At 40.2% G+C, this 12,071-nt stretch overlaps 1 protein-coding gene across 3 annotated transcripts in view; it reads left to right on the forward strand.

The window, feature by feature from the left end:
• HECW2 (HECT, C2 and WW domain containing E3 ubiquitin protein ligase 2) overlaps positions 1–12,071 on the forward strand; it is a 446,193-nt gene that overhangs the window by 271,693 nt on the left and 162,429 nt on the right. For all 3 annotated transcript variants that reach the window (XM_055397171.2, XM_088828674.1, XM_055397174.2), the window contains one exon: positions 4,694–4,801. In XM_055397171.2, coding sequence (XP_055253146.2) covers positions 4,694–4,801 — 108 coding nt within the window. The remainder of the gene's footprint in view (positions 1–4,693; positions 4,802–12,071) is intronic.

A 12,071-nucleotide genomic window follows, 5' to 3' on the forward strand; every position in this document is an offset into this window, starting at 1 on the left:
TGTTGTCTCAACTGGAGAAGTGATCCAGTCTCAGTGATTCTGGTTCAAGGCGGGCCTCGTGGGTATAAATCACTGAATGACTTTTAGGATGGTAGTTGTGTCTGTTAGGAATTGTGTTTGGCCACAAGTAACAGAAACCCAACCACAGGGGCTTAACTAACTAGGAATTTATTTTTACCTCAGTAGCAAGAAGTCTGAGGGCCATTCAGGGTTCAAAGGATCATCATGGATGTTTCTAGCTTCTTTCTCTGTCATCCTTAGCTTGTGGCTCTCATCTAAGAAGAGAGGAGGTGGGAGGGAGAGCCAAAAGATGATTGAGTGTCCTCTTATCAATCTTAAAAATAATAGCTCCCCCAGAAGTCCCACCTAGTAGAATTCAACCCACATGCACTGGCCGCATGCCACCCTTAGCTGCATTTAAGGGTAACTATTTTAACTGGATACATTGTTACCTTGGATAGAATTGGGGTTCAGTTGACAAGGAAGAGGCTCAAGGGAGAGGCAGTGAGCAGCATGTGCCTCCAATAGCCACATGCCATCTTTCAAATCCAGTTTTAAGTGATACTTGAGTGCCTTCTAAATATCAGTGTGGTTGTATTTCTATGATGGAATGGAGTGGATTGCCTTGTGTTGTTTTTCTGAGAGGAGGTGACACTGCTTCTTGGCCTTTCACCATAAAGAATCTTTGACTTATGCTATGTTGATTACAGACAGCAGAAAGGACCACTCCTCCCAGACCTCTTTGACTTCTCAATGTCATAAAACCAGTGGGCCCCGAGGGAAACCACAGACAGAAATCCCTCAGAGCTGGATTATCCGACCCTTCGCATGGACCACTTTCTGTTTCTTTTATGTTCTTACGAATTGAGGTTTTTATTCTCAGGACTATTCCCTTGGACTTTGAACCTGTTTTCTACCTTTCCTGTTTTAGCAGCTCACTGACTTCACCCTGTCTGCTTAATTCCAGCTCTCAGTTAAAGTGTATGCCTAATCTTCCCTCCTAGGAAAGAGGTTTGGGGATGAAAATGAGGTGCATCTGACTTAAAGAGCCAGTGTCTCTGCACACACACTTGTGTACCTGTAAAACTCTGAATGGTCCCTTTGTCACATCCTTAGTTTCATTTCCTATTCCAGGACCTTAGGACCGAGCTTCAAACTAGTGCGATGTGAGCAGGTTAAAGAACATGAATCCCTTCTGCCTTCGTGGTGGGGCAGAGCCTGGGGCAGCCAGAGCACCCCTATTGTCAACTTACGTGTTCAGTGTCTCTTTCATGTACCCCAGTGTGTCCTACAAATATGACCATTTTCTTAGTGCCATGAAGTCAGAGAGCTTAGAGAGAATGCTGCTTTCAGGCCTGTTCTTTGGATCTGTCCTTTCTATCCTTCTTCCTCTTTCCTTCTCTTCTGTTGTGTCAAGGTAACCCACTGGTGACCATTATGAACAATTATCTCAGCCAACGTGCTGACTTGCTTAGCATTTCCTGAACACTCTCCATGGCAAACCTGTGCTGTGTCTTGACTCAGTTTCCTAGCTTAATATCCCCTCGTTAACCCCATCTTGATCCTCTTATATTCTATCAGCTTAGCTCTTCATCTTTTTTTTTTCTTATTAAAGGATTTTATAGACAGGAGCTCACCCACTCTCTTTTTATGTGTCCCCTCATTGCTGGTTGATGAACATTCATACTCTTTGTTCTTTGCAGTTTTGTCTTTTGGCAGTTTAGTGACCAACCTGGCTAAGTCCAGACATGCCATTTACTTTCCACCTGCCCACTCTTCTCCCTAGTTCTCCCTTGTAAATGCAAGTAAATAAGTAAGTCAGTCGCAATCAGTTTAGTTCAGTCACTTGGTCGTGTCCGACTCTTTGTGACTCCATGGACTGCAGCATGCCAGGCTTCCCTGCCATCACCAACTCGTGGAGCTTACTCAAATTCATGTCCATCGAGTCGGTGATGCCATCGAAACATCTCATCCTTTGTTGTCTGCTTTTCTTCCTGCTTTCAATCTTTCCCAGCATCAGGGACTTTTCCAGTGAGTCAGTTCTTCGCATCAGGTGGCTAAAAGTATTGGAGTTTCAGCTTCAGCATCAGTCCTTCCAATGAATATTCACTACTGATTTCCTTTAGGATTGACTGATTGGATCTCCTTGCAGTCCAAGGGACTCTCAAGAGTCTTCTCCAACACCGCAGGTCAAAAGCATCAATTCTTTGGTGCTCAGCTTTCTTTATAGTCCAACTCTCACATCATACATGACTACTGGAAAGACAATAGCTTTTACTATGGACCTTTGTTGGCAAAGTAATGTCTCTGCTTTTTAATATGCTATCTAGGTTGGTCATAGCTTTTCTTCCAAGGAGTAAGCGTCTTTTAATTTCATGGCTGCAGTCACCATCTGCAGTGGTTTTGGAACCTAAGAAAATAAAGTCTGTCACTGTTTCCATTGTTTCCCCATCTATTTGCCATGAAATGATGGGACTGGATGCCCTGATCTTAGTTTTCTGAATGTTGAGTTTTAAGCCAGCTTTGTCATTCTCCTCTTTCACTTTCATCAAGAGGCTCTTTAGTTCTTCTTCACTTTCTGCCATAAGGGTGGTATCATCTGCATATCTGATGTTACTGATACTTCTCCCGGCAATCTTGATTCCAGCTTGTGCTTCATCCAGCCCGGCATTTCTCATGATGTACTCTGCATAGAAGTTAAATAAGCAGGGTGACAGTATACAGCCTTAACATACTCCTTTCCTGATTTGGAACCAGTCGATTGTCCAGTTATAAGTGTTGCTTCTTGACCTGCATACAGATTTCTCTGGAGGCAGATCAGGTGGTCTGGTATTCCCATCTCTTTCAGAATTTTCCACAGTTTGTTGTGATCCACACAATCAAAGGCATAGTCAATAAAACAGAGGTAGATATTTTTCTGGAACTCTCTTCCTTTTTTGATGATCCATCGGATGTTGGCAATTTGATCTCTGGTTGCTCTGCTTTTTCTAAATCCAGCTTGAATATCTGGAAGTTCAAGGTTCACGTACTTTTGACACCTGATTTGGAGGATTTTGAGCATTCCTTTGCTAGCATGTGAGATGAGTGCAATTGTGCGGTAGTTTGAACATTCTTTGGCCTTGCATTTCTTTGGGATTGGAATGAAAACTGACCTTTTCCAGTCCTGTGGCCACTGCTGAGTTTTCCAAATTTGCTGGCATATTGAGTGCAGCACCTTCACAGCATCATCTTTCAGGATCTGAAATAGCTCAACTGGAATTCCATCACCTCCACTAGCCGTGTTCGTAGTGATGCTTCCTAAGGCCCACTTGACTTCACATTCCAAGATGTCTGGCCCTAGGTGAGTGATCACACCATTGTAATTATCTGGGTCTTGAAGATCTTTTTTGTATAGTTCTGTGTATTCTTGCCACCTCTTCTTAATATGTTCTGCTTCTGTTAGGTCCATTTCTGTCCTTTATCGAGCCCATCTTTGCATGAAATATTCCCTTGGTATCTCTAATTTTCTTGAAGAGATCTCTAGTCTTTCCCATTCTGTTGTTTTCCTCTATTTCTTTGCATTGATCACTGAGGAAGGCTTTCTTATCTCTCCTTGCTATTTTTTGGAACTCTGCATTCACATGGGTATATCTTTCCTTTTCTCCTTTGCCTTTAGCTTCTTTTCTTTTCTCAGCTCTTTGCAAGGCCTCCTCAAACAACCGTTTTGCCTTTTTGCATTTCTTTTTCTTGGGGATGGTCTTGATCACTGTCTTCTGTACAATGTCATGAACCTCTGTCCATAGTTCTTTGGGCACTCTATCAGATCTAATCCCTTGAATCTGTTTGTCACTTCCACTGTCAAATTGTAAGGGATTTGATTTAGGTCATACCTGAATGGTCTGGTGGTTTTCCCTTTTTCTTCAATTTAAGTTTGAATTTGGCAATAAAGAGTTCATGATCTGAGCCACTCAGCTCCTGGTCTTGTTTTCGCTGACTGTATAGAGCTTCTATACCTTTGCCTTAAACGAATATAATCAATATGATTTTGTTATTGATCATCTGGTAATGTCCATGTGTAGAGTCTTCTCTTGTGTTGTTGGAAGAGGGTGTTTCTTAAGACCAGTGCGTTCTTTTAGCAAAACTGTTAACTTTCGTCCTGCTTCATTCTGTACTCCAAGGTCAGACTTGCCTGTTACTCCAGGTATCTCTTGATTCCCTGCTTTTGCATTCCAGTCCCCTATAATGCACTGCTGACCCTTAGCTCCACAGGAGACACTCAAACACTCAAAGACAGATCTGGCTCAGTCTCTGTGGAGTCTCCTGGTGTGCACAAGATTTTAATTTGAGTTCTTCGAGCATTTCTGTCAGGTATGGGGTTTGATTCTAAACATAATTTCACCCCTCCTACCATTTTGCTTGGGCTTCTTCTTTGCCCTTGGAAGTAGCGTGTATTTTTTTGGTGGGATCCAGCATTCTCCTGTTGACTGTTGTTCACCAGTAAGTTGTAATTTTGGAGTTCTCATAGGAGAAGAGGAGCTCATGTCCTTCTACTCTGCCATCTTAAATAACCAATCGTCATTAACAATAGTGTTCATTAATATTTCCCTCTTTATTTTTTTCCATTTATTATACAACTCATACTACATCTTTGAGCTAAGGAAAGGCAAAGAAGTTATAATTATAAGCTTAAAAAGTGTTTATTTGGTTTTTCCAGATGAGAATTCTCCAGCCAACTTCTGGGATTCTAAAAACAGGGGTGTGACTGGAACACAAAAAGGGCAAATTGTATGGAGAATTGAGCCTGGGCCCTATTTCATGGAGCGTAAGTACCTAAGTGTTAACATAAGTTTTTTTTTTTTAATTTTTATTTATTTATTTATTTTTTAAAAATTTTTATTGGAGGCTAATTATTTTACAATATTATATTGCTTGGTTTTGTCATACATTGACATGAATCCGCCCTGGGTGTACATGAGTTCTCCCTCCCGAACCCCCCTCCTACCTCCTTCCTCCTCTTATCCTCCTTCTGGGTCATCCCCGCATACCAGCCCCGAGCATCCTATAACATGCATTGACCCTGAACTGGCCATTTGTTCCACATATGATAATATACATGTTTCAATGCCATTCTCTCAAACTATCCCACCCTCACCCTCTCCCACAGAGTCCCAAAGACTGTTCTATACATCTGTGTCTCTTTTGCTGTCTCGTATACAGGGTTATCATCTGCATCTTTCTAAATTCCATATATATGCATTAGTATATTGTATCGGTGTTTTTCTTTCTGGCTTACTTCACTCTGTATAATAGGCTCTAGTTTCATCCACCTCATTAGAACTGGTTCAAATGCATTCTTTTTAATGGCTGAGTAATACTCCATTGTGTATATGTACTAAAGCTTTCTTATCCATTCGTCTGCAGATGGACATCTAGGTTGCTTCCATGTCCTGGCTATTATAAACAGTGCTGCGATGAACATTGGAGTACATGTGTCTCTTTCAATTCTGGTTTCCTCTGTGTGTATGCCCAGGAGTGCGATTGCTGGATCATATGGCAGTTCTATTTCCAGTTTTTTGAGGAATCTCCACACTGTTCTCCATAGTGGCTGTACTAGTTGCATTCCCACCAACATGTAAGAGGGTTCCCTTCTCTTCACACCCTCTCCAGCATTTATTGCATGTAGACTTTTGGATAGCAGCCATTCTGACTGGTGTGAAATGGTATCTCATTGTGGTTTTGATTTGCATTTCTCTGATTATGAGGGATGTTGAGCATTTTTTCATGTGTTTGTTAGCCATCTGTATGTCTTCTTTGGAGAAATGTCTGTTTAGTTCTTTGGCCCATTTTTTGATTGGGTCACTTATTTTTCTGGAATTGAGCTGTAGGAGCTGCTTGTATATTTTGGAGATTAATCCTTTATCAGTTGCTTCATTTGCTATTATTGTCTCCCATTCTGAAGGCTGTCTTTTCACCTTTCTTATAGTTTCCTTTGCTGTGCAGAAGCTTTTGATTTTGATTAGGTCCCATTTGTTTATTTTTGCTTTTATTTCCAGTATTCTGGGAGGTGGGTCTTGGAGGATCCTGCTGTGATTTATGTCAGAGAGTGTTTTGCCTACATTCTCCTCTAGGAGTTTTCTAGTTTCTGGTCTTACATGTAGCTCTCTAATCCATTTTGAGTTTATTTTGGTGTATGGTGTTAGGAAGTGTTCTAGTTTCATTCTTTTACAAGTGGCTGACCAGTTTTCCCAGCACCACTTGTTAAAGAGACTGTCTTTTCTCCATTTTATATTCTTGTCTCCTTTGTCAAAGATAAGGTGTCCATAGGTGCGTGGATTTATCTCTGGGCTTTCTATTTTGTTCCATTGATCTATATTTCTGTCTTTATGCCAGTACCATACTGTCTTGATGACTGTGGCTTTGTAGTAGAGCCTGAAGTCCGGCAGGTTGATTTCCCCAGTTCCATTTTTCTTCCTCAAGATTGCTTTGGCTATTCGAGGTTTTTTGTATTTCCATACAAATTGTGAGATTATTTGTTCTAGTTCTGTGAAAAATATCGTTGGTAGCTTGTTAGGGATTGCATTGAATGTATAAGTTACTTTGGGTAGTATACTCATTTTTACAATATTTACTCTTCCAATCCACGAACACGGTATATTTCTCCATCTATTAGTGTCCTCTTTGATTACTTTCACTAGTGTTTTATAGTTTTCTATGTACAAGTCTTTTGTTTCCTTAGGTAGATATATTCCTAAGTATTTAATTCTTTTCGTTGCAACAGTGAATGGAATAGTTTCCTTAATTTCTCTTTCTATTGTCTCATTATTAGTGTATAGGAATGCAAATGATTTCTGTGTGTTGATTTGATATCCTGCAACTTTACTGTATTCATTGATTAGCTCTAGTAGTTTTCTGGTAGAGTCTTTAGGGTTTTCTGTGTAGAGGATCATGTCATCAGCGGACAGTGAAAGTTTTACTTCTTCTTTTCCAATTTGTATTCTTTTTATGTCTTTTTCTGCTCTGATTGCTGTAGCCAAAACTTCCAGAACTATGTTGAATAGTAGTGGTGAGAGTGGGCACCCTTGTCTTGTTCCTGACTTTAGGGGAAATGCTTTCAGTTTTTCACCATTGAGGATAATGTTTGCTGTGGGTTTGTCATATATAGCTTTTATTATGTTGAGATATGTCCCTTCTATTCTCACTTTCTGGAGGGTTTTTATCATAAATGGATGTTGAATTTTGTCAAAGGCTTTCTCTGCATCTATTGAGATAATCATATGATTTTTATTTTTCAGTTTGTTAATGTGGTGTATTATGTTGATTGATTTGCGAATATTGAAGAATCCTTGCATTCCTGGGATAAAGCCCACTTGGTCATGATGTATGATCTTCTTAATGTGTTGTTGGTTCTGATTGCTAGAATTTTGTTAAGGATTTTTGCATCTATGTTCATCAGTTGTTAACATAAGTTTGTATTTGAACATTTCAGAAATATGCAGAAATCTATGAAGTCTTTATGAATTTTATTGTAAAGGTTTTTGATTCTTATTTATAAATGTATGCCATGTCACCCCAAACTGTAAAATATATTCTTTTGGGAAATATTCATTAGAGAATGTTTCTATGGTTTGAAAAAAGTGTATGTATGTCTCTAGGTGTGTGTGTATAACATATATCTGATAAATGTATGTTATATAAATTCTGTGATTATTTTAATATGCTACACATTTTATATACCCTTGTTATTCATTTATAATTAGTACTATATTAATTTCAAAGGGCAGAAAGAATAATTCAAGATTTCAGTTAATTTAAGAGTTTTATTTTCCTCTAGGATTCTTCACTATTATTTTTCCCAGCAGAAGAATAAGTTTTGCTTTTGGGTCTTGGTCTTTCTAAGTGTTCAGTTCAGTTCAGTTTAGTTCAGTCGCTCAGTCGTGTCCCATTCTTCGCGACCCCATGAATCACAGCACAGCAGGCCTCCATGTCCATCACCAACTCCTGGAGTTCACTCAAACTCATGTCCATCGAGTCGGTGATGCCATCCAGCCATCTCATTCTCTGTCGTCCTCGTCTCCTCCTGCCCCCAGTCCCTCCCAGCATCAGAGTCTTTTCCAGTGAGTCAACAATCTTGGGCACATTACCATAGAGGTCATTTACTAGGCATCAGTGATTGGCTGCAAATAACCATTACCCAGTTGATTTGATGTTATATTTATTTATAAGCACACATCCTGTATGCAGTACTTCTATATAGTTTATATATATATACATATATACACACATATACATAGATACATGTATACATATAAATGATTTACAGGTCTGTCCAGGTTAACTTCTACATTTCCAGAATTTATTTTTCTGCAATAGAGAAAAAAGTGAGCTCTTTAAAATGTTTCTGAGCTGTTTAACTCCATAGTAAGAATTAAGTTTTCTATATGGAGTTTAATATAAGAAAGAGAGAGAATATACTGGTACCAGAGATACTGGTACTTAAGAATGGTAGCCCAGTTCAGTTCAGTCGCTCAGTCGTGTCCGACTCTTTGTGACCCCATGGACTGTAGCTTGCCAGGCTTCCTTGTCCATCACCAACTCCCATAGCTTACTCAAACTCATGTCCATTTAGTCAGTGATGCCATCCAACCATCCCATCCTCTGTTGTCTCCTTCTCCTCCTGCCTTCAATCTTTCCAGCTTCAGGGTCTTTTGCAATGAGTCAGTTCTTCGCATCAGGTGGCCAAAGAGTAGGAGTTTCATTTTCAGCATCAGTCCTTCCAATGAATATTCAGGACTGATTTCCTTTAGGATAGACTAGTTGGATCTCAGTTTGATTAAAAATGGAAATCTGCTGTAAGCATATCTTTTTTGAAGCATGTAAAACTTCTATAATATAAAAAGTCATTTAAGATATTAACAGCTATTTTTGAATTGCCATTAAAGACATCAGATAATTTGTTTGACCATTTTACTGGTAGGTCAGCATTTCCTAGCTTTCTCTAACGAGTGTCTTTTTTGTCAGAGTTCAATTTCTGGTTTGACTTTAAACCTTACACATAATGTGGTTGTTAAGAGAAAATGTTCATCATGTAACAGTAAGTGAGGGGAGCGGGAAGCAGATATATAAAGCATTAGTTCAGTTGCTCAGTCATGTCCCACTCTTTGCAACTCCATAGACTGCAGCACACTAGGTTTCCCTGTCCATCACTAACTCCCGGAGCCTACTCAAACTCATGGCCATTGTATCGGTGATGCCATCCAACCCATCTCATCCTCTCCTAGCTAATACAACATGTACGAAAAAGTCTCGGAGATTTAACAAAATGTGAACAATGGTTGTATCTGGGAGGTGAGATTATGGGCAATTTGTTTTTATTGCCTATTTCTCATCTTTACTTTCTGACACTGGTCCAGCTGCTCCCTCTAAGTAATGAGAAGCATAAGTGATAAAAGAATCTGGTAAAAAATGGAATGGGAAGTAGCTGGGTTTATTTTCAAAGAGATTCCTCCTTTGAAAAGATCCCTGGGTTTAAGAGGCTGATCTAGCTGAGAAATATTGCCAATTGAGGTTTTCAGGGAAAACCTTCCTGTTTGCTCTAAAATGCTGAAGACTTCTAGGAATGATTGCCTTTTGATGGAGTATGCAGATTCACATTATGGGGCTCATGCAAACACCTGGGAAGAGGTCGGTACCAGATGCTGCTGTAATTTGGAACATTATGAATTGAAAAAAACCCACTTGCCATGATTGATTTTCTTTCTCCATGAAGTGTGAATTAGAGATTTGTAATGTGCTATGGGCTTCCCTGGTGGCTCAGAGGTTAAAGCGTCTGCCTCCAATGCGGGAGACCCGGGTTTGATCCCTGGGTCGGGAAGATCCCCTGGAGAAGGAAACGGTAACCCACTCCAGTATTCTTGCCTGGGGAATCCCATGGACGGAGAAGCCTGGTAGACTACAGTCCACGGGGTCACAAAGAGTCAGACACGACTGAGCGACAGAACGGAACAGAACGGAACGGAATGTCCTGGCTGATTAGGATATAGTGAGCATCTCTGTCTTGACAAATGTCTTCCTTTACATCTCACTGTTAATGTTTAGCAGAAGTGGGCTTGACATTGAAGTTAGGAATTGGGAATGCTTTTGGTTTTCTCCTCTACTTTAGCATTTCCACCTAAATTCTTCACACAGTGAGGTTATTGTGCAGAATGATTGTGAAACTTGAAATATTCATTGATACCTTTTTAAGGATTGAGTTAAGCTGTACAAGTTAAAGTGAAAGTGAATAGAAAGTATAGAAAGTTTTGGCTTTAGAATAAGCTTATCTTCATTCATCAGAATGGGTTCTCCCCTAGGACACGTTTCTTTCCCTTTGAAATCCATTCAGTGTATAAACCTCAGGTGGTATTTATATCAGTGCTTAGAAGTGTTCAGTTCAGCTCAGTCGTGTCCGACTCTGCGACCCCATGAATCACAGCACGCCAGGCCTCCCTGTCCATCACCAACTCCTGGAGTTGTAGTCCGTGTCTTTTAGACATCAATTTATTATTTTTTATTCCATGTCTGGCTTAAGCAGATCTAAGGGGACTTCCCAGCATAATGAAGTTTTGCTTGAATCTCTGGAGATAATGGTGTGAAACCATAAAAAAAAAAAATTGGGATTGGGGAATGGGTTAACCACATCTATGTTTTCAACCTCTGATCTTTAAAACTTATGACGTTAAAAACTTTTGCTTTCATCTTCAGAAGGAACATTTATCTTTAGCTAATGAGAAGGAAATGGCAACCCACTCCAGTGTTCTTGCCTGGAGAATCCCAGGGACGGGGGAGCCTGGTGGGCTGCCGTCTATGGGGTCACACAGAGTCGGACACGACTGAAGTGACTTAGCAGCAGCAGCAGCAGCAGCAGCAGCAGCAATCAGAAGTCCAAGTAAAGTAAAATTCTCTGAAAATTGACTCAAGTTTGTGGGCAAACCTGGATTTGAGCACTATTTACACTGTTTCTGAAAGTAAAGATGGCTTTTGTTTATCTGGATAAACATCCAGAGGAGGCAGGTGACCCAGACTTATATTATTACAGGGCCCACTGGGATGAATTTGAAGGACAAAGACAGGTTTAATTTTAGGTAAATGACCTTCCTAGACATTGGAGAGGAGGATCAGCTTCATGTACACTCACTTGTCGCAAGACTGTCAAAATTCCTCAAATGAGGTTGTGCTCATGGAAAATGAATGGATCACCTGTGCAATGTATATTCTTGAGTTTTGACATCTAAGAGGTTTCAAAAATTGTCTTGGCATGTTAGAACATCTATTTTATTCTATGTAGTCTTTTATAGACTTTGGTCATTCATTCATTCAGACCTGCTTTTTGTCCTTCCTTCATCCCTTCCATTTATTTGTTCACCTATGTCCTCAGCCATCATGAAGTATTTGGTTAAGTCCAACTTTTTGCCAGGCTCCATTCAAGAACTCACTAAATCCTGGATCAGTATGAGCTTAGAAATAGTCAACTACATTGCTGTGTAGTGAACTGAACTGCTTTGGATCATTAATGATGATAACAGAACGTTGCTATTTGTATAAGTTATCTAGTATTTTCACATATCTTATCTGTCTCAGCCCTGGGAAGTAGATAGGATTAGGAAGCTGTGCAGTATGGATGCATGTGGCTTGTGTAAGTGACAGCCTCACCTCTGATTGGCATTCAAGTTCGAAACAGAACCTTTGTGGGTGGCTTTTTAATGGGTGACTTCCCTGGTGGCTCAGATGGTAAAGCATCTGCCTACAATGCAGAAGACCCGGGTTCCATCTCTGGGTTGGGAAGATCTGGAAAAGGAAATGGCAACCCACTCCAATAGGCTATAGTCCATGGGGTCGCAAAGAGTCAGACACGACTGAGCGACTTCACTTTCACTTTTCACTTTCTTTTAATGGGTAGGGGGAAAGGGGAGAACCTCAGCTTTTTATTTGTATTGTTGGAGCCCCTGCTCTAACTGTCTCCTTTGCTAAGTCATTTTCAACCAACACCAGAAGGGCCTTTCTGCCCCTTAGAGAGGTTTGGCTCTTTTCATGCTCTGCGAGCATACTTTATGTTT

The sequence above is a fragment of the Moschus berezovskii genome, chromosome 2 (genome assembly GCF_049115385.1).
Source record: "Moschus berezovskii isolate FMDL1 chromosome 2, NW_MosBer_1.0, whole genome shotgun sequence".
In the NCBI taxonomy this organism is placed as follows: Eukaryota; Metazoa; Chordata; class Mammalia; order Artiodactyla; family Moschidae; genus Moschus; species Moschus berezovskii.